The 23,684-nt window shown below is 49.1% G+C and overlaps 1 protein-coding gene across 1 annotated transcript in view; it reads left to right on the forward strand.

The window, feature by feature from the left end:
* Positions 1-23,684, forward strand: part of cmtm4 (CKLF-like MARVEL transmembrane domain containing 4) — an 85,893-nt gene that overhangs the window by 44,793 nt on the left and 17,416 nt on the right. The window contains exon 2 of the mRNA XM_038806229.1: positions 14,188-14,364. Coding sequence (XP_038662157.1) covers positions 14,188-14,364 — 177 coding nt within the window. The remainder of the gene's footprint in view (positions 1-14,187; positions 14,365-23,684) is intronic.

Consider the following 23,684-nt stretch of genomic DNA (forward strand, 5'->3'; position numbering starts at 1 on the left):
TCCCCCAGGTGACACTGGCTTCAGCCTGTGCTGACACCAATCTTTATCCACGCAAACCAATGTCACCCTTTGGGACAGCTCTTGGCATGCATGCGGCGGCCTAAGCCTCCCCCCCCCCCCCCCAGCCAGCCCAAAGGTGATGGGTTCAAATCGTGTCGTGGAGACGGGAGCACGCTCTCATTGCAGTGCAGAGGGGGGGGGGGGGGGGGGAGCTGTGCTGACGTTTGGCGGAAACGTTTAAAAGCATCCTCCTTCTGCCCTCACAGCTGGATGTAAACTGTCCCGTGACATTGGGGAGGCATTGGGGAGGGGGGGGGGGGGGAGGGGGGGGGGACAGACAGTGAGTGACTTCTCCCCCTTCTGTGCCCGGCTCAATAATTACCCCTAGTACAGCATCGCAAAAACAGATAACACGGTCACTATCACATTGCTGTTGTGGGATCTTGCTGGGCGCAGTTTGGCTGCTACTCTTCCCACGTTAGAACGTTGGCTTCATTGACTGTGAAATGCTTTGGGTGCCTTGTTTGGGAGAGATGCAAGCTTCGCTGCAGTAACTCATCAGTCTAGCCTCTTCCCTCCTCTTCAATTGCGTTACCATAGATACCTGGCGAGGATGGGAACAGTGTCGTCTGTGTCCCACTGGGCTGATCAGCAATGTATCGAGCCACTGTTTGGTTGGGGGGAGGTGGGGGTTTATTGACAGTAATCGGAACAATTTTTATTTTTATTGTTTTAAAAGTAGACAGATCTGATGAGACAATCCCACTCAGCCCATTCAAACCCACCCCCCCCCCACCTTCAGTCTGCCAGAGTGATTTGTAACCCTTGTTTTTAGAGGAGTGTAAAAAGTGCAGAATTAGTTGCTGAGTTTGTTAAATATGTTGGGATAATGCATAATTTAATATTCCAAATGACTTGATTGCTTTCTCTAAATATAGCTCGGAGTAGTCTCCCTTTTAAGCAGAGCATTGCAACTCAAAACACCCCTTCTGAAGGCCTCCCCTCTGTCGAAGCAGTTTAATTAATTGCCACGCTGGAGAAGTCTGGCTCCCCTCCTGGTTTCACCTGAAGTGTGAATCCTGCGACACCAGGGGCGGGATTCTCCCCTACCCAGCGGGGCGGGGGGTTCCCGGCGGGATGGAGTGGCGTGAATCACTCCGGCGTCGGGCCGCCCCAAAGATGCGGAATCCTCCACACCTTTAGGGGCCAAGCCCTCACCTTTAGGGGCTAGGCCGGCGCCGGAGTGGTATGCGCCCCGCCAGCTGGCGTGGAAGGCCTTTGTCGCCACGCCAGCCGGGGGCCGAAGGGACTGCACCAGCCAGCCGAAGTCCGCACATGCGCTGGAGCGTCAGCGGCTGCTGATGTCATCCCTGCACATGCGCAGGGGGGGGTCACGCCCGTGTCGGCCATCGCGGAGGTTGATGGCTGACGCGGAGGGGAAAGAGTGCCCCCATGGAACAGACCCACGGATCGGTGGGCACCGATCGGGGGCCAGGCCACCGTGGGCGCATCCCCCGGGGCCAAATCGCACCCCCCCCCCCCTCCCCAGGACCCCGGAAACCACCCACGGCGCCTGGTCCCGCCGGTAAGGGAGGTGGTTTAATTCACGCCGGTGGGACCGGCATTACAGCAGCGAGACTTCGGCCTATCGCAGGCCGGAGAATCGCCGGGGGGGGGGGGGGGGGGGGGGGGCGCCGACCGGCGCGATTCCTGCCCCCGCCGAATCTCCGGTGCCGGAGAATTTGGCGGCGGGCGGGGGCGGGATTCACGCTGCCCCCCCGGCGATTCTCCCACCCCAGGTGTCTGCAATTCTTTTGTATGTGTCTGCAGACCATTCGGGCAGAAAATGCTGCAAAAACCCAGCAGCTTAAGCTGCACCTTTTTGGAGAGAAATGTTTCAGATCCGTGATGGTCCCCACCTGCCAGAAAGAGCCCCCTACATCTTGAAGAAGACTAGGGCAGTGCTTCTCCAACCAGAGCTAGTCAGCCAACCAATCCCCACCCCTTTCTCATAGAATATAAATTGTTGCTTCCTTTGAAATTTGCAGCAACTCGCCAGGGTTCCTTAGGCAGCACCTTCCAAACTCACGACTGCCACCATCTAGAAGGCTAAGAGCAGCAGATACCATAGGGACCCCATCACCTGGAGGTTCCCCTCCAAGTCACTCACAGCCCTGACTTGGTAATATATCCCTGTTCCCTCACTGTGGCTGGGGCAAAATCCTGCATCTCCCTTCCTAAAAGCACTGTAGGTCTGCCTACACCTAGGGTGGCATGGTGGCACAGTGGTTAGCACTGCTGCCTCACAGCTACAGGGCCCTACGCTCAATTCCAGCCTCGTGTCACTGTCTGTGGAGTTTGCACTTTCTCCCCATGTCTGGGTGGGTTCCCTCCGGGAGCTCCAGTTTCCTCCCACAGTCCAACGATGTGCGGGTTAGATGGATTGGCCATGATAAATTGTCCCTTTAATGTCCAAAAGGTTAGGTGGAGTTACTGGGTTACAGGGCTAGGGTGGAAGCCTGGGCTTAAGTTGGGTGCTCTTTCCTAGGACCGGTGCAGACTCAATGGGCCGAATGGCCTCCTTCTGCCTTGTAAATTCTATGATTCAAGGGCTGCAGCGGTTCAAGAAGGCAGCTCACCACCACCTTCTGAAGGGCAACTAGGGATGGGCAATAAATACTGGCCTGTCCACCGACTCCCAGATCCCGTAAATTGATCAAAATAAAGCTTCGGCGGCAATACTCATGGGCAGGGACAAAACCCATGAGTCATTATGTTGCTGTTTGTGGGATCTTGCTGTGTGCAAGTTGGCTGCTACATTTCCTACATTGCAATACTGGCTGCACTTCACAAATACGTCATTAGTTGTAAAGAAGTTTTCTATGCCCATTGTCAAAGGAGCTATATGAATGCCAGTTTTTCGTTTCGTTCCATGGAGGAAACAAGTCCTTTTGGAGTTCTGACGCCACTCTTTATACCTCAGTGGATATCACTTCCAAAAAAAAATAACCTGGTTATTATGAGTTTGCGTTTTGTGGGAGCTGGCTGTGCATTAATTGACTGCCACATTATCAACATTACACAAGAAATACTTCAATATTGCTGAAAAGAGAGACATGTCGTTGAAGCTTTTCTTCTTGACCCCTCAGGACAAACACAAGAAGGCCAAATTTCAAACACCCACAACAATTTATACAACAGGAGGGAAATGTGCTAATAGCTACATTGACAGCTTTAAGATAATCGGTTGAGCTCGGAACTGGCTTGTTTACACTTGCAAGAAGAGACCCATTCTCTGAAAACAAAAGGAATACGTTCAAGCGTTACAACCTTTTTGAATTGCCCGTCAGCTTTTGGAGTTCCCCATTGTATTCTCCATGGCAACGCCTCACTTTGCCAACCAATCAGAACAGAAAACAGATGGGCAGCACGGTAGCATATGGGCAGCACGGTAGCATTGTGGATAGCACAATGGCTTCACAGCTCCAGGGTCCCAGGTTCGATTCCGGCTTGGGTCACTGTCTGTGCGGAGTCTGCACATCCTCCCCGTGTGTGCGTGGGTTTCCTTCGGGTGCTTCGGTTTCCTCCCACAGTCCAAAGATGTGCAGGTTAGGTGGATTGGCCATGATAAATTGCCCTTGGTGTCCAAAATCGCCCTTAGTGTTGGGTGGGGTTATTGGGATAGGTGTTGACCTTGGGTAGGGTGCTCTTTCCAAGAGCCGGTGCAGACTGGATGGGCCGAATGGCCTCCTTCTGCACTGTAAATTCTATGAACTCTTATCCCCTGTAGTATAACTTTTTGTGATTCTTTGAAATTTGACCTTCTTCCATTTGTCCCGCTGGGTGCAAGGTGAAAAACTTCAACATCGGAGTCTCTTTTCGGCGTAGGTGACCATTTGTTCGTGACGGCGAGGAACGCGGTAACAGGATTCAGTGACGAGAAAGCTGGAAGGAAAATTAAAGGTGTTTATTGAGTGAGAAACATCAGCATTCCACAGCTAATGGGTGACTTTGACATATTTTGTGGAGGAGATTCTGAGGGCCAGGGAGCCAGGAAAACTCTTCAAATAATAGTAAGAAATCTTACAACACCAGGTTAAAGTCCAGCAGGTTTGTTTCAAATCACCAGCTTTCAGAGCGCAGCTCCTTCCTCAGGTGAATGAAGAGGTAGGTTCCAGAAACGTATATATAGACAAAGTCAAGTATACAAGACGATACTTTGAATGCGAGCATTTGCAGTTAATTAAGTCTTTACAGATCCAGAGAGAGGGGTAACCCCAGGTTAAAGAGGTGTGAATTGTTTTAAACCTCTGTAATCTGGGGTTACCGCTATCTCTCGATCTGTAAAGACTTAATTACCTGCAAATGCTCGCATCAAAGTATTGTCTTGCATCTTTGACTTTGTCTATATCTATGTTTCTGGAACCTACCTCTTCATTCACCTGAGGAAGGAGCAGTGCTCCGAAAGCTAGTGATTCGAAACAAACCTGTTGGACTTGAACCTGGTGCTCACCCCAGTCCAACGCCGGCATCTCCCCATCACATCTTCAAATAATGCCATGGGACCCTTTATGGCCAGCACACCAAGTAGACAGCAACTTTGGCAATGTGGGGCTCCCTCAGTACTGCAGCTGGGGAGTGTCAGCTGGAGGTGAGACTTGAACCTCCCGCTTTCGGGAGGCGAAGGAACGGCCCCATGATCTGGGCCAGTACACATCTTTAAAATTTAGCCTTTTGGAAGTCCACACATACCAGTGTGAATGGCTGGAAAGCAAAATGGAGGAATAAAGAAAGATATGAGACAAAAAGGAGGAGGGGGGGGGGGTCGGACTATTTTTTTAGCTGCTTCAGAAAGCGGGTACTGGGATGATGGGGGAAATGGTTCGCTCAGTTGGCTGGATGGCTGGTCTGTGACATGGAGCTGTTCAAACTCCCGTACAGGCTGAGGTTATTCATGAAGGCCCCGCCTTCTCAGCCTTGCCCCCTTGCCTGAGGTGTGGTGACCCTCGGGTCAAACCACGACCAGTCAGCTCTCCCCGCTCCAAGGGGGGGGGAGAGCAGCCTGTGGCCCTGCGGGATTGTGGTGACTTCCATTTCATTTCACGGGAATGATGGGTAGGGTTTTGACTCTCTGATTAGTCGAAGTCTGTGGGTTATTATTTCCACACGGCGTTACTGGACCGCACTATGGGTGGATGATTAAAATGACTCCCAAGTTCACTGTAAGAGGCAGCCTGAGGCTTCTTCAGTCAAAGTGTCAGTGACTGATTTGCATCTGGGCAGCAGGTGACATTGGGGCTGTGTTTATTTGCCCAGGCCCTCTTTGTCAGCCAGTTCCTGCCTCTTGTTCGTTTTGTGATTAATGTTCAACAGTCAGCTGTCCTGTTGCTCGGAGACGGGCACCGGCAGGAGGCCTATTTACTGTTCCATCCAGAACGGATTCTGCCTCCAATCTCGCACACACTGAGTCAGTCAGAACGTTGCGAGGATTACGTCTGACCCCTGCAATATATTGGAAAGCGAAGGGTTTCCCTAAACGACCATTCCCGGTGTTTGTGTGCGTTGGCTTTTTGCTAATTCCATTGGCTATCTCGGGCTGTCTGTGGGGATTGTTGGGGGCAATTAAATGTTTCAAGACCAAGACTTATTGATTTTTTTTTTAGTAAGGGTATCCAAGGGGTGAGTAAATGGAGCACAGACCCAGGTCAACCATATCATGGAGCACTTTCCTGTATTAATGCAGTGATGCAAGTGCCTGTTGTGGTTGATCCAGTGTGAATGGTGGTACTGGCTTGTGGGGCTGAATGGCCTACTCTAGTTCCCCAGCCCCTGTTGTCTTAGATCCATCCCCCCCCCCCCCCCCCCCCCCCCCCGCCTCTCCTTCGCTGGGAGGAAGGAGATGTGTTTAGTCCCATAAAACCCAAAATATCTCGCCCAGAACACCAATTTAAAAACCTGGTCAGTGTAAGATTGGTTTTATTCCAAGGGTAGTATCATGACTGGTACAGGCTTGGAGGGCTGAAGGGCCTGTTCCTGTACTGTATTGTTCTTTGTACTGTGGCAATATTCTGTAATTACACAGTCTGGTAGAGAGAACTCGGTGGTACCAATATCTGACCCACATCGTCTTCAATCTGTTCCGTATTTTAACATCACAAACAGGAGTGCTCGACCTTTGACACTTCAGTTGGGATTACGATTTTGAGACGGCCCAAGCGGTTTGCCTGAGACAAAATCAGGAAAATTCTGGGAAACACTTCATTCTCCAGAATATTGCCAGGCTCCGGCATAATCCTCGCAACCTTCTGACTGACTCACTGCAGGTGCATGGACTTCCCTGCAGGGTCTGGTGTGCATAGGATGGGAAACCTGGGTCACCTCTGCCACCGTGACACACACCATGCTGGGCGCAGAAAACCTTACCCATTATCACTCTGTATCTCTCTCACTGTATCCTCTATCTATCTTTGTCTCGGTCTCTCTATCTATCTTTGTCTCGGTCTCTCTATCTATCTTTGTCTCGGTCTCTCTATCTATCTTTGTCTCGGTCTCTCTATCTATCTTTGTCTCGGTCTCTATTTATCTTTGTCTCGGTCTATTTATCTTTGTCTCGGTCTATTTATTTTTGTCTCGGTCTCTCGCTTGGTTTGTGTGTCTGTCTCTGTCTGTCTCTCTCTCTCTCTCTCTCTGTCTCTCTGTCTCATCTCAATCTCTCGCTCTCGGTCCATCTCTCTCTCTCTCGCTCGCTTGGTCTTTCTCTCTCTCTCTCTCTCTCTCTCGTAATGATATGGGTTGTGCTGTAATTCTCCAACCGACCATTAGGAGTCTCATTTGTATATAAGTGAACGTTGGAGTCAGGTGACCTCCGACTGACTGGTGAGCTGGAAGAGAGAGGTTGCTTGTGCATGCTCATACTGTTATTCATCTGTTGTTTTGTATATAGTTGAATCATTGACCCGCAATTAATGTTAATAAATTGTTTATAGCCTTAGCTACAAGTCTTATAAATCAGGCCATCCAACAAGAACACTACATCTCTCTCTCTCTCTCTCTCTCACTGGTTCTCTCTCGCTCTCTTTCACTTGCTCTCTCTGTCTTTTCTCTTTTCTTCCCTCTCTTGTCTTCTCTCTCTTTCCTTCCTCTCACTCTTTCTCTCTTTCTCTCTCTCTCTCTCTTTCTCTCTCTCTGTCTGTCTCACTGCGAGTGCTGAGGTTGGGAGGATTTGGCAATCCAGTTGTTTCTGGACGTGAGCTTGGCTCCGGTTGTTTTTAGGTGTCCCTGGAAGGTCAGTGTCCTGTGTAAAGTCACTCCGGGGTGTGTTGGGATTGGGTAGTGCTGTAACTTGCAGCCGTTGGGATTGGGTGGTGCTGTAATTTGCAGCCATTCATTTGGATATTCAGTTCTTTCATGGCTTTTGCATTGTAAAGATGGAATGATCTGAATACAGTTTATTCAGAGCTTGACTTGAGTTGCCAAGTGTTGCAGTATTGTTCAAGCTTTGACAAGTCTTCGTTTAGGGTGTTGAAGTCGGGGTCTGAGCTGCGAGGCAGATGTCGTTGGCCTGTATGAATCTTGGAGAGGTAGTTTCTGGACGATCATTTGTGTGCAAGTTGAACAGGGTTGTGCTTGTACTGAGCCTTGGGGAGCCCTTCGATTTGTCTTTTCCAAGTACTTTTTGCTTGTCCATGGTGGACTGCACTAAAGGGCGTCAGTGATCCAGGTGGACTTGTACAGCAATCGATTGTTGTCATGATCATAATTACTGAGATTAGATTTATAGTGCAGATTTATTATTTGAATTTAAATTCCATACAAAATCCATGGGATCTGATTCTGTGCCCCCAGAGCATTAGAATGGGTCTCCGGATTTCTCGTCCAGACAGAGAGAGAGTGAGAGAGAGACGGGCAGCAGAGTGAGACATAGGCTACAGTCGGCAAGCTGACAGACCCATAGAGTTCCTACAGTGCAGAAGGAGGCCATTTGGCCCATCGAGTCTGCACCGACCCTCTGAAAGAGCACCCTTTTGAGGCCCACTCTGCCGCCCTATCCCAGTAACCCCACCTAACCTGCACATCCCTGTACACTAAAGGACAATTTAGCATGGCCAATCCACCCAACCTGCACGCCTTTGGACTGTGGGAGGAAACCGGAGCACCCGGAGGAAACCCAGGCAGACATGGGGATAAAGTGGAAACTCCACACTGACAGTGACCCGAGGCTGGAATTGAACCCGGGTCCCTGGCGCTGTGAGGCAGCAGTGCTAGCCACTGTGCCAACGTGCCGCCTATCAAGAAGGCCGATCCGGAAAAACCCTCCCAGTGGACTTTGATGCAAATTCCACCTGGACAAATGAATGTGAATCATTGGACACGACAAACGTGGGGTCAGAGAATCGCCCGGGGCCGGCGTCAATCCTGCCCCCGCCGTGTCCTGAATTCTCAATCCCCCGAGATTCGGCGGGGGCGGGAATTGCGCCGCGCTGGTCGGCGGGCCCCCCGCACCGGCCGCCGGGCCCCCCGCGGTGATTCTCCGGCCCGCGAAGGGCCAAAGTCCCGCCGCTGACAGGCCTCTCCCGCCGGCGTGGTTTAAACCACCTCTGGTACCGGCGGGATTGGCGGCGCGGGCGGGCTCCGGGGTCCTGCGGGGGGGAGGAAGGGGGGGTGCCCCCACGGTGGCCTGGCCCGCGATTGGGGCCCACCGATCGGTGGGTGGGCCTGTGCCGTGGGGGGCACTCTTTTTCTTCCCCCCCGCCATGGCCTTCACCATGGCGTGGGCGGAACAGACCCCCTCTCCTGCGCATGCGCCGGTTTAACGTCAGCAGCCGCTGACGCACCGGCGCATGCGCGGACTTCCGCCGGCCGGCGAAGGCCTTTCGGCCCCAGTTGGCGTGGCGCCAAAGGCCGTTCGCGCCAGCTGGCGGAGCGGGAGCCACTCCGGCGTGGGCCTAGCCCCTAAAGGTGCGGAGAATTCCACACGCCACTCCGTCCCGCCGGGACCCCCTGCCCCGCCGAGTCGGGGAGAATCCCGGCCCTGGTCTCACACACATCCCAACAACTTGTTTCAACCTTCCAAGGAAAGAGTGATCCGCCCTCAACATGTTCAGGACCCACCACGGCCCCTGCTTGGCCAATCGCCACAGATGTGGCATTAGTGCCAGCCCCTTATGTGCCTGTGGGAGAGAGGAAACTGTGCACCACATCAGAGAAGGATGTCCAATCCACAGGCACAGCGGAGGCCTATCCGCACACATCACAGCTGCACCAGGAGAACCTGCTCGGTTTCGGAGTTTTGCATTCGCTAAATAAATAATAAACGTCCTTTAGGGAAGGAAATCTGCCGTCCTTACCCGGTCTGGTCTACGTGTGACTCCAGACCCACAGCAATGTGGTTGACTCTGAACTGTCCTCTGAAATGGCTGAACAAACCACATCAGTTCGAGAGCAATTAGGGACGGGCAACAAATGCTGGCTTTGCCAGGGGCGTCCACAGCTCATCAAAACAATACAAAAAAACTGTTTTCCATTTCGGAGAATCTGTGTCTTTAAGTGGCTGTTACAGAAAAGTGACATTTCCTGCATTTTACGTTATTGAAATACACCCGACGCCCACAGACCATCTGCCAGCTGCACATCAGATAATGCAGATTCCCATTAGAACTACCCCAACATTAGAATTCAGGTCTTAAAAACTAAGCAATTACAAAGCTATTATCAGTTAAATTGGCGATGAAAGCGTCGGATTTCTATATATATATTAAAAAAAATTCACTCAAATCCCTCCAAGGGCAGGAACATCCTTAACCTGGGCTATAGGTGACTCCAGTCTCAAACCCACATGATTGACTCTGATCTGCCTTCTGAAGGAACCCATTCGGCCCATCGCGTCTGCTCCACCATTCAATGAGATCGTGTCCGATCTGATACTCCACTTTCTCCCTGGGTCAGCTGTCGACCTTTGATCTTGACCCCTCCCTTCCCAATAGTGTTTCTTCCTTCTTTATAACTTGCACGTCTTTAACATTAATTCAATTTCAGTTAAAATCGCTGAGTGCATTAAATTAAGACTTTGGCATTTTTAAAAACAAAATGAACTTGATTTGCTGTGTTGGATTGTTGGGCAGGTCCTCTCGGGAGACTAGCAACTGCAATGTTCTGCCCAGAAACGGTGGGGGCAGAGCTTAATGCGGGAACAGGAAGAGAGAATTTCAGGGTTACCCAACCGTTCTGAATTTTATGCGACTGTGCTGAGGTTGTTGTCCTGAGACGGGCTGTTTGTTTTTTATTAGTGCCACCAATAGGCTTACATTAACATTGCAATGAAGTTACTGTGAAAATCCCCTAGTCGCCACATTCCGGCGCCTGTTCGGGTCACAGAGGGAGAATTCAGAATGTCCAATTCACCTGACAAGCACGTCTTTCGGGACTTGTGGGAGGAAACCGGAGCACCCGGAGGAAACCCACGCAGACACGGGGAGAACGTATGCACCTCCTCATACGCACTATGTTCTTGTACCATTGGCCAGCTCCCATAGCACCAGCCCCCACCCACTCCATTTCACCATCAACCCCAACCCCATCTCTTATTGAGTTCACCAGCAATCCTGCCCCGCTCTCAGATTCACCTGTAACCATGACCCCAGTCTTGCAGCTACATCAGTACCCGCTCTTCCTTCATCGCCCCCACATCCTTGGTGGTGCATCAATCCACCATCCTCACACTTGCCCCACCCCCACCCTTCTCTTCAGCAGAGCCCCCCCCCCCGCCCCCTTCCCGGTTGTATGATTCCCCCATATCAAAATGTCCCTTAATTATTTCCCCAAGAATTGGTCCTCCTGGGCAAGTTCCTAACAAGTTCAGAAATGATCACGGGCCTTGCTTGGCCAAACTCCACAGATAGGGCATTAGTGCCAGCCCTCTGTGGGAGGGAGAAAACTCTGTGAAGATAGTCCAATCCACAGACTCAGCAGAGGTTCTGTTTAGTCATCTTGGTCCCATAACTCCTTGTTTAACAAAAACCCTGCCAATCTCAGTTTTGAAATTTTCAATTGACTCCCAGTCTTCATTTTGTTGGGTGGTGGGGAGGAGAGTGATCCGCATTTCTGTTATCCCCTGTGTGTACATTACCCCTGCATGGCCTAACTCCAATGCTCTGTCCCCTGGTTCTGGAGTCTCCCAGCAGAGGACATTTTTTCTCTGTCTAACCTAGGTAGGGTTCTCTTTTGGAGGGCCGGTGCACTCCCGATGGGCCGAATGGCCTCCACAGTCCATAAGAGGGTCACCTAAATGACCCTCTTATGGACTGACCTCATTAACACTACACCCTGTATGCTTCACCCGATGCCAGTGCTTGTGTAGTTACATTGTATATGTTGCGTTGCCCTATTATGTATTTTCTTTTATTCCCTTTTCTTCCCATGTACTTAATGATCTGCTAAGCTGCTCGCAGAAAAATACTTTTCACTGTACCTCGGTACACATGACAGTAAACAAATTCAATCCAATCCAGTCCATGCACTGTAGGGGTTCTATGAATATGTCACGTGTTCGGGTTGATGAAGTGGAAAGAGTGAGAGATGGAAATGGACACACAGGGAGGGGTGGAAAGGACAAAAGGGATAGGGCGGAACTCGGGAGAGGTTGAATAACAAAAGGGAGCTCGGGCCAGGCAGAAGAGGGATGGGAATGTGACGAGCAAAGAAAAAGAGGAGGTGTAAATGAAGAATCATCAGTTAGCTGTTTAATAACCTGGGAGCAGAGATTACTTTTCTTCTTATCTTTTAATTTAGAGTGCCCAATTCTTTTTCTTTTCCAGTTAAAGGGCAATTTAACATGGCCAATCCACCTACCCAGCACATCTTTGGGTTGTGGGGGTGAGACATGGGGAGAATGTGCAAACTCCACGCGGACAGTGACCCAGAGCCTGGATCGAACCTGAGACCTCGGTGCCGTGAGGCAGCAGTGCTAACCCACTGCGCCAAAGTGCTGCCCGGTGTGATCCGAAGTTGTTAAACTGATATTGAGTCTAGAAAGCTGCAAAGTGCTTTGTTGAAAGATGAGGAGCCGTCCCTTGAGTTTATGTTGAGTTTTTTTTTTATAGAAGCATGTAGTGGGGCAAAATTAGAATGGGTGAATTGTGGTCCTGAATTCACCTTTAACCTTTTGATCTGTATTCTCAAGACTTGTCTCCATTTGTTCACGGCAAGGTCGAAAATCAGCAAAATGCATGAAGGACAATACTGAGTGACCTTGATGCCGTTTATCACCTCAGTTTGGGCCCATGGATATCTGCATTCAGTGAGCTCCTTGCTATGTTTGTCAAAAAGATCCCAATGGGCCATGGGCAATAATGAATTCAGTGTGACATTATGTATAATGTCTAGTACATTAGGGGTTAATGTAATACTCTAACCGACCACTAAATGGAGCTGGGGAGCAGACCTATAAAAAAGAACACCTCTCAGACTTCTGGGAGAGAGTGGAGAGAAGGCAAGAGAGAATGGGAGCAGAGCAGAGAACAATTTAAGGTTGTGTACATAGTGTTAGTATAGTGTAATTGTAAGTTAGTTAGAATATTGCTTGTTTTAGGAATAGTGATCGAACTGTGTAATTAAAAAAATTTTTTTTTAGAGCAGCCAATTACTTTTCTTTTCCAATTAAGGGACAATTTAGCCTGGCCAATCCACCTACCCAGCACATCTTTGGGTGCAGGCATTGAAAAAATTGAATTGAAATTGAAAATCGCTTATTGTCACGAGTAGGCTTCAATGAAGTTACTGTGAAAAGCCCCTAGTTGCCACATTCCGGCGCCTGTCCAGGGAGGCTGGTACAGGAAGGTACATGGGGAGAATGTGCAAACTCCACACGGACAGTGACCCAGGGCCGGGATTTGAACCCGGGTCCTCAGCGCCGTAGTCCCAGTGCTAACCACTGCGCCACACGCCGCCCCCGATCGAGCTGTATAATAAGTAGTGCAAAAATTTAAGCTTTGTTTATTTGACTTCAGTTTTTGTGGTCTTTGTTTATACTCCAAGTCCATCCTGACTATTAGCAACTCAAAGAACACCACATTAAGCTGTGATTATTATTCGTAAAAAGTGACCATGAAACTGCCATTTAACCCCCCCCCACACACACACACACACACCAAGCACCTTGCCTGGTCTAGACACTGATTCCAGTCCCACACCAGCCTGGTTGACTGTTCGAACGTTCTGTGGTTGCTAAGCAAGCCCGGGCCACTCCGTCGTGGATGGATCTCTTTTGGAAAATAACATTTTTTGAAGATAACAGTATGTGAATGATTCATGATAACGTGGTGAGTGCAGTGTGGTTTGAGAGGGACAGGTATCATCGTGCCTGTGGTTCCCAAATCTCTCCACCTCTGTGGGGGGGGGAGGGGGGGGGGGTTCCGGAGGGGGGGGGGGGGTTCCGAAGGGGGTTCCTCGGCCGACTGTGGGTCTGTGGTGGAGAATGATAGAGATTGATCACTGTGATTGTTTAATATTCCATTAACACTGAATCTGCCGGCTACCTTGGATGGCAGACGGTGAATTGGATTGGCCTCGCTCTTTTATCGCACAATTCATTCAGCCCATCAGCTCTCCACTTGTGTTAGTGCTCCACACCAGCCTTGCCTCATTTCACTCCATTAACATATCCTCCTCTTCCTCTCTCACCCATATTTATCTCGATCTCCCCTTAAATACACTTCTCCAGTTCGCATTATGTGACGGTGCCTCCCGCATTCTCACTGTTCTCCAGAAAAATATGTCTCAAAACCCAAGATCTGGTGAACGTATTTCCAACTGTCCGTGTGGCTGAGTTGGTAGAAGCTCCACTCGAGGGCTTGAGCACGAGGGTGGGGTAATGAATACCTACAATGCTCACATACTTAATTTCTACAAAGTGTAGGGAAGGACAGCAGCCATTGTGCGCTCTGCAAGCAGGAATGAGATGAACGGTGAGTTTGTTTTTGGTTGCGTTGGCTGAGTTGGATCATTTCTTTGCCAAATGACAGACTCTGCAGATGTTACTGTTCACGTTCGCTACCTGATAGGCTGACGTGGGAGAGGGAGGGAGGGTGCGGGTGGGGGGCTGGGGGAGAGGGATCTTTCAAGCTGCAGAGACCAAGGCTGCAACCAGTAGCAAAACATGTTTGATTGATAAGACTCTTGTTTTCCTTTCAGATTTTGGCGCTGATAGCCTTCATCTGCATTGAGACAGTGAAGGAGTGTTTGCCGTGCGGCGGTCTTTATTTCTTCGAGTTTGTTAGCTGCACAGCCTTCGTGATCACAGGGGTTCTGTTGCTGATGTTCAGTCTGAATCTTCACACAAAAGTACCACAGATTAGCTGGAACTTGACGGTGAGTTTTGCAAAATCATACAATCATAGAATTGCTGGAATAACCTCACATTACACTGTCCCCATCAAACACTCCCAGGACAGGTACAGCACGGGGTTAGATACAGAGTAAAGCTCGATCTGCACTGTCCCCATCAAACACTCCCAGGACCTGTACAGCACGGGGTTAGATACAGAGTAAAGCTCCCTCTACACTGTCCCCATCAAACACTCCCAGGACCTGTACAGCACGGGGTTAGATACAGCGTAAAGCTCCCTCTATACTGTTCCAGAGATGTTTCAGTTGAATGTCTCCTACTGCACATGGATACCATTTTAAAAATATTTCAATCTCCAACTATCCTGTGGTCTTCCGGAGTGTTATATTATCCTTGGTGGTAAAATGTCGTGTTCTTTGTCTTTTGTTCCAGAATGGTTCGCTGAGTTGATGACAAAGAATCCACCAATCATTAGATTGAAACAAAACTAATTTATTGTATGATTAATTAAATGAAATTTGCACACGCTACTGAGCTATAGTTAATAATAAAGTAATATTGAATCTGTCTAGGAGTAATCATTAATCCAAATAGTCACGAATAATAACCTCGTGTTAACTGTCTCTAATCTAATCTCCTTCTAGTGCTGTTTTCAGGCTTTCTCCTTATGCCAACACTACCCAGTATTCCCTGAGGTATGGTTTATATACAGAGAAGAGGTGGCGCCCTCTAGTGTTTGAGTTCCACAGGGATGTAATAATTAACCCTTCACTAACTTGCCTATATACATATCATTACATGGAGATGAGCTTTGGAATGTTAGGCTGCTTAGACAGAACCTTCCATAACATTACCATCTGGATGGACAAGCGCAGCAAGCACATGAGGAACACCGCCATCTGCAAGTTCCTCTTCAAACCACATCGCACCCTGACTTGGAAATATATTGCCGTTCCTTCACTGTTGCCGGGTCCACGCCCTGGAACCCCTTCCCTAACAGCACGGTGGGCGTACCTGCACCACCCCTCATGGACTGCCGCAGCTCAAGAAGGCAGTTCACATCTACCGTCTCAATTTAGTGATGGACAGTAAATGCTGACCCTGCCACATCCCGTGAATAAATACAATTGGAAGTTGGAACGTCGTCATTTCTTTTGATGTGCAGAACGATGGGCCAATGGGATTGTAATGGGTCCTCTTGTTACACTTTTAAAGTATTTGCTTAAGGCCAGGGGATATGTGATTGGCACAAAATGTGGATTGGATTCAGTCTCCCATAGAAGGTGCAGTAGAGTAGACCTTTCGACTGAGTGTAACTGCCCCAGGTCTCTTTTAATCCCAATTGTCCCCACTCTCCCCGTGTAGCCTTACAGATTCTTCCTTTCCAAGAACTTTTCCAATTCTCCTCTGAAAGTTATTGAATCTGTTTCCACCATCTTTCAGCCAGATTTATCGAGGTTTCGTCTAATTTCCTGGCTTTTGTGCACCCTGCCTATATTAATACAATGATGGATCCCTTGGGGCTCTTGAACGTCTTTCTCGACATGTTCCAAGAGCAGAAGACCTCAGAATAGGCCATTCAGCCCACCTTTCTTGCTCAATCCCGAAATCCTTTTGTGTCCGAAGATCTATTGATCTCAGTCCTGTGTGGTGATGACTGAGCTTCCACAGCCCTTCTGGGGAGAGAGTTCCAAAGATTCCCAACCCCTGAGTGAAGAAATGTGTCCTCCTGTGAGGAGATGCTGGTGTAGGGTTAATGTCACTGGGCTAGTAATCCAGAGGCCCAAGTTAATACTTTGGGGACGTGGGTTCAAATCCCATCGTGGCAGCTGGTGGGAGTTTAAAACTCATCTGGAATATAAAGCTTGTCTCCTTTTACGGTGACCATGACAGCTATCATTGATTGTCGTAATGACCCATCTGGTTCCTTTCCGTTAGGAACTCTGACGTCTCTACCTGCTCTGGCCTACATGTGTCTCCAGCCCCACCGCAATGTGATTGGCTCTTAACTGCGCTCTGAAAAGGCCTAACAAGAAACCCACTTCAAAGGGCATTTAGGGGTGGGCAACAAATGCTGACCTCGAAAGCGATGCCCACAATCCTGAGCGGGTGACCCCTATTACTGAGACCGTGCATCTATCTGTAGCATCTATCCTGTCAACCTCGCACACTTGGATCCTCACTTGAGGTTAGACCACGTCACAAGCACGTTGGCCCATTGGCAGCACATTGTTTTGAGAAAGTTCTGGGAACAATAACAGACCAGCACGTCCCCGTTCCCGCTCCTCCTACACGGCTTTGGTTTTACGTTTTGAGCATTACCGCCGACATTCTGGCGATGTCAAAACAACTGCAGTCCGAATGCCACATTCCGCCCAGTTTGAGAGGGGCATTTCATCTTAAAGTAACACCTCATGGGTCGCCCCCTCAGAACGCCAATCGGAGACTGGGTGGATGGTTGCCAGGGTGGGATCGCACAGACCGATTCCGGTTCTGAATTCCGGTCAAACCCAGGACATTCCTGCTTGCTGGAAACCACCCAAACTGATTTTGCACAGGCCCTTCCAACTCTGGGGTGTTTACAATTGAGTGTGTTGTTCTCATTGCAGTAACCATTTGAGGACTGTTTGAGTTTAGTCGGAGACGAGTGACTCTAAGGCTGATAGGTAACCTATCATTTTGGTTGGAATGGAATTCCTTAACTGATGGGCTGAAGGGGGCAATCTGGCTTTGTGTGGGCTCTTAATGGTAGGTATCTCCTCCCAAAGTTCATGGGTCTGTTTTTGGATTGAGGCTGGGTTCTTTGCCTTTGTATTTTATGTATCCTCCCAGTTTGAACGGTTCCTGTTGGCTTGGTACTGACAGTTTCAGCTTGCAGACTCTTCCGAAACATAGGTTTCCTCTTCTTTTGATGCCTGTTTCAATGTCTACAAGAGCTTTAATCTCACAATCATTCCATATCCATAGACCCCGGGTTCTCTATCTGGCTGCCCCCTCCCTGAACACTTGTTGTCTGTCTCTCCCTCCCCCTCGTACCAACCCCCCTCTTGTTGTCCTATGGAATTCTCTGTGCATTTGTTAATCACGACCGTTAGATTATATAGGCCCTAGTTTTAGATTCTCCAACAAGGGGAAGCATCTTCTCTCTGTCTACCATTCATAATGTTAAGCAAGAACAAAGAACAATACAGCACAGGAACAGGCCCTTCGGCCCTCCAAGCCTGTACCGGTTATGATACCAACCTTTGCCAAATCCCTCGGCACTTCCTTGTGCTGTATCCCTCTATACCCATCCAATCCATGTGTTTGTCAAGATGCCTTTTGAGCGCCGTTAATGTATCTGCTTCAACAACCTCCCCTGGCAGCGCGTTCCAGGCATTCACCACCCTCTGGGTAAAAACAAATCTGCCTCGCACATCTCTAAACTTTGCCCCATGGACCTTAAACCTATGCCCCCTGGTGACTGACCCCTCCACCCTGGGAAAGAGTGCCTGCCCATCCACTCAATCCATGCCCCTCATAATCTTGTAGACCTCAATCAGCTCACCCCTCGACCTCCGTCGTTGTAATGAAAACAGCCTCTCTGCATAGCTAATACCCTCCAGACCTTGCAACATCCTGGTAAACCTCCTCTACACCCTCTCCAAAGCCTCCACATCCTTCATGTAGTGTGGTGACCAGAATTGTGCGCAATATTCCAAGTGCAGTCTTACCAAGGTTCTATACAATTGTAGCATGACTTGCCAGTTTTTACACTTGATGCCCCTCCGATGAAGGCAAGCATTCTGTATTCTTTCTTGACTACCTTGTCCATGTGTGTTGCCACCTTCAAAGATCTATGGACCTGCACGCCCAGATCTCTCTGACTTTCTATATTCGTAGAAGTTTTGCCATATACGGTATATTTCCCCTCTATGTTAGACCTACCAAAATGCATCACCTCACATTTGTCTGAATTAAACTCCATTTGCCATTTCTCTGCCCAAGTCTCCAACCTATCTATGTCCTGCTGTATCCTCTGACCATCCTCAACACTATCTGCCACTCCGCCAATCATGGTGTCATCCGTGAACTTACTAATCAGACCAGCTACATTTTTCTCCAAATCGTTTATGTACGCCACAAACAACAGAGGTCCCAGCACAGATCCCTGTGGAACACCACTAGTCACAACCTTCCATTGAGAAAAAACCCTTCTACTGCCAACCTTTGCCTTCTGTGACTAAGCCAGTTCTATATCCATCTTAACACCTCACCTCTGATCCCGTGTGACTTCACCTTTTGTACCAGTCTGTCACGAGGCACCTTGTCAAAGGCTTTACTGAAGTCCATGTAAACAACATCCACCGCCCTCCCCTCATCAATCATCTTTGTCACCTCCTCAAAAAAATCGATCAAGTTTGTGAGGCACGACCTCCCCTTCACAAAACCATGCTGTCTATCGCTAATGTGTCCATTTGTTTCCAAATGGGTCTAAATCCTGTCCCTGAGAATTCTCTCCAATAATTTACCTACTGCCGACGTGAGGCTTACTGGCCTATAGTTTCCAAGATTATCCCTGCTACCTTTCTCTTTTTGAAAAAAAAAAGCATTTTATTAGGGCCCTACTACCTTTCTTAAACAGCGTTACCACATTCGCTATTCTCCAGTCCTCTGGGATCTCACCTGTAGCCAATGAGGATACAAAGATGTCAGTCAAGGCCCCAGCATTTCCTCCCTTGCTTCCCTCAGTATTCTGAGATAAATCCCATCTGGCCCAGGTCACTTCTCTACCTTAATATCTTTTAAAAGGCCCAATCCCACCTCCTTTTTGATGTTAACATGATCCAGACTGTCCACACAACCTATCCAAGAATCATTTTCCCCAAAGTCCCTTTCTTTAGTGAACACAGATGCAAAGTATTCATTTAGTACCTCACCCATTTCCTCTGGCTCAACACACAGATTCCCCCCCACTGCCCTTGAGTGGTCCAATCCTTTCCCTGGCCACCCTCTTGCTTTTACCAAAGGAATAAAAAGCTTTGGGATTCACCTTAATCACCCTCCTAATTTCCTGCTTCGGTACCTTCCTATTTTCTTCGTGCTCCTCAAGGATTTCGACAGTACACACCCTTCTAGACCTTTTTCTTTTTGACGAGGTTCACAATATCCCTCGTTATCCAAAACTCCCTAAACTTCCCATACTTATCCTTCATTCTCTCAGGAACGTGACTTTCCTGAATCCTAATCAACTGCCGCTTGAAAGAATGTCCGATGTTGATTGGCCCTCCCTACAGCCTCACCCATTCCAAATTCTTATGTGGATGTTATCGTAATTTTCCTTTCCCCAGTTCAGCACCTTAATGCGAGGGTCACTCTCATCCCTGTCCAAAAGTATCCTAAAACTTACAGAATTGTAGTCACTACTCCCAAAATGTTCCCCTACTGAAACTGCAACCACCTGTCCAGGCTCATTCCCCCAACACTAGATCCAGTACTGCCCCTTCCCTAGTTGGACTATCTACATATTGCATCAAGAAGACTTCCTGGATGCACCTTACAAACTCTGCCCCATCCAAGCCCCCAGCACTAAGTGAGTCCCAGTCAATATAAAGGAAATTAAAATCCCCGACCACAACAACCCTGTTACTTTTGTACCAATCCAAAGTCTCTCTACTTATCTGCTCCTCCATTTCTCACTGTCAGTTGGGGGCCTGTAATAAACCCCCAACATTGTGATTGCCCCCTTCCTGTTCCTGAGCTCTACCCAGATTGCCTCATTGTATGAAAACCCTCCGAGGTGTCCTCCCGCAGTACGGCTATAATATTCTCCATAACCAATAATGCTACTCTCCCACCCATTTTACATCCCCCCCTCTATCTCTCCTGAAGCATCTATATCCTCCAACGGTCAGCTGCCAATCCTGCCCTTCCTTTAACCATGTTTCTGTGGTAGCCACAACATTATAATTCCAAGAACTAATACGTGCTCTTTCGTTCATCTGCCTTACCTGCTATGCTAAACAGTCTGTATTAGATTACCATTCAGCCCCCTCTCATTCTTGTGGTAGATTGTGTGTGGCTAAATTAACCTTGTGTCCAGTAAGCAGCCTTACAACACCAGGTTAAAGTCCAACCGGTTTGTTTGGAATCACTAGCTTTCGGAGCCTAGCTCCTTCATCAGGTGAATGAAGAGGTGGGTTACGCAAACTCCTACAGAGACGAAGCCAATGAAGCAAGAAGATACTTTTTTAAAAAACGTATCAAAACAGGTTACAGCAAATAAACCCCCGGGAAGCATACTTCCCAGTAATCAACTATACAGTCTGTTCCCCTTCTCCCCCCACACACACCCCCCCCCCGGCGACGAGCAGCCCCTCAAACACAGTCGCAAACATCCCCCACCTTTTCTCAAAACCCCTTGAAAGAACCCATGCATTCTCGCCTGAGTCATATGCACCCTGTGCACCACCTTGAACTGTATCAGGCTCATCTTGAGCAATAGGAGGTCCCGTTTACCCTTCGCAGTGCCTCACTCCATACTCTCCAATTGATCTCCTCTCAACTCCATTTCCCATTTCTCCTTGATCTTCACCACCTGCTTGCCTCCCTGCTCCACCAGCCACTTGTATATATCCCCAAATCTTCCCTCCCCTTCCACATCCAGAAGCAGCAGTCGCTCCAGCAGGGTGTATCCCGGCAACCTAGGGACTCCCTCCAGACCTTTCACGCAAAGTCCCAAACTGGTGAACGTTTCCTCCAAATACAGGCCCCTCACTTTGACCAGCCCCACTTCCCTCCACCTCGTGTATACACTATCCACCTGTTGCTTCACAGCTCCAGGGCCCCAGATTTGATTCCCGGCTTGGTTCACTGTCTGTGTGGAGTCTGCACGTTCTCCCTGTGTCTGCGTGGGTTTCCTCCGGGTGATCCAGTTTCCTCCCACAAGTACCGAAAGACGTGTTGTTGGGTGAATTGGGCATTCTGAATTCTCCCTCTGTGTATCCGTACAGGCGCTGGAATGTGGCAACTCGGGGCTTTTCACAGTAACTTCATTGGAGTGTTAATGTAAGCCGACTTGTGACAATAAAGATTATTGTTATGATTCTCGCACTGCGGCGTGAACACTGACATCCCTTCCACCCTAAAATGCCTCCTCAACTGATTCCATATCTCACCGTGGACGGCACCACCAGGCTCCCTGAATACCTACTCGGAGCCATTGTCAACTTGCCGTCACCATAACCCTCAAACTAGACCCCTTACAAGATTCCTCCTTCATCCTAACCCATTCTACCCCTTTGATGCAAGATGATACTTGAATGCGAGTTTTTGCAGGTAATTAAGTCTTTACAGGTCTAGATGGTATGACTGGAGAGACGGTTAATCACAGGTTAAAGAGGTGTGAATTGTCTCAAACCAGGACAGTTGGTAGGATTTCACAAGCCCAGGCCAGATGGTGGGGGATGAATGTAATGCGACATGAATCCAAGGTCCCGGTTGAGGCCGCACACACGCGTGCGGAACTTGGCTATAAGTTTCTCCTCGGCGATGCTGCGTTATCGTGCATCCTGAAGGCTGCCTTGGAGAATGCTTACCTCCGCGGAGATCAGAGGCTGAATGCCCTTGACTGCTGACGTTCCCCGACTGGAAGGGAACATTCCTGCCTGGCAATTGTCGCGCAATGTTGGTTCATCTGTTGTCGCAGCGTCTGCCTGGTCTCGCCAATGTACCACACTTCGGGACATCCTTTCCTGCAACGTAAGAGGTAGACAACATTGGCTGAGTCGCACGAGTGTGTACCATGTACCTGTTGGGTGGCGTTCTCATGTGTAATGGTGGTAACCATGTCGATGACCTGGCACGTCTTGCAGAGGTTGCCATGGCAGGGTGGTGTGTTGTCGTGGTCGCTGTTCTCCTGAAGTCTGGGTTGTTTGCTGCTAACAATGGTCTGAGGTTGCGCGGTTGTTTGAAGGCAAGTAGTGGGAGCATGGGGTTGGCCTTGGCAAGATGTTCGTCTTCAGAACATCTTAACGTCTAACCGTCGGCAAACCCACTAGGGAATCCAGCTTTGAAGACTAGTCATAAGGGCTCGAAAGGTTAACTTTTCTTTCTCTCTCCACAAGACGCTGCCGGACCTGATGAGTGTTTGCAGCATTTTCTGTTTTTATTTGGGAATTCAGAAGAAATTTATTTACCCAGAGAGTGCTGAGAATGTGGAACTCGCCCCCACAGGGAACAGTTCAAAGTGAATAGTCCGGATACAGTTTATAAAAAAAAAAAAAATCCAATTAAGGGGCAATTATAGCGCGGCCAAACCACCAACCCTGCACATCTTTATGTTCATAGTATCATAGAATTTACAGTGCAGAGGAGGCCATTCAGCACACCGTGTCTGCACCGGCCCTTGGAGCACCCTACTTAAGCCATATCCACCCTATCCCCATGACCCAGTAACCTCACCTAACCTTTTTGGACACTTAAGGGCAATTAGAGTACACAATTCATTTTTTCCAATTAAGGGACAATTTAGCGTGGCCAATCCACCGACCCTGCACATCTTTGGGTTGTGGTGGCGAAACCCACGCAGACACGGGGAGAATGTGCAAACTCCACACGGACCCAGAGCCGGGATCGAACCTGGGACCTCGGCGCCGTGAGGCAGTAGTGCTAACCCACTGCGCCACTGTACTGCCCTCTACTAAGGGCAATTTAGCACAGCCAATCCACCTAACCTGCACATCTTTGGACTGTGGGAGGAAACCGGAGCACCCGGAGGAAACCTGCGCAGACACGGGGAGAACGTGCAGACTCCGCACAGACAGTGACCCAAGCTGGGAATCGAACCTGGGACCCTGGAGCTGTGAAGCAACAATGCTAACCACTGAGCGACCGGGTTGTGGGGGTGAGATGCGCGCAGACACGGGGAGAATATGCAAACTCCACACGGACAGTGACCCAGAGCCAGGATCGAACCCGGGTCCTCGGTGCCGTGAAGCCGCAGTGCTAACCACTGCGCCATTGTGGGCCCAGTATGGATACAGTTAATGGGTAACTGGGTAAAGACACAAGGGAGAGGGACAGAAAAGGAGTACACTGACAGTGCGAGGTGAAGAAGTGGCAGGCGGAGTCTCCGGCGCGGCATTAACGCTGGCAGGAGATCATTTGGACTAATTGATCTGTTTCTCCACTGTACACTTCAAAGCAATTTAAAACTGAACAGCTTATCTGATGTGCATGTTTGTGTTTAAACAGCTTGGGTTTTCAAGCTTGATGGTATTTTAACTCTGGTAGTTTGTTAATAAAATAACCTAATCTGAAGTCCAGGCTGCCATCCCAAAGGATTCATTGTGATTCATTGAAG

This window comes from Scyliorhinus canicula, chromosome 9 (genome assembly GCF_902713615.1).
Source record: "Scyliorhinus canicula chromosome 9, sScyCan1.1, whole genome shotgun sequence".
Lineage (NCBI taxonomy): Eukaryota > Metazoa > Chordata > Chondrichthyes > Carcharhiniformes > Scyliorhinidae > Scyliorhinus > Scyliorhinus canicula.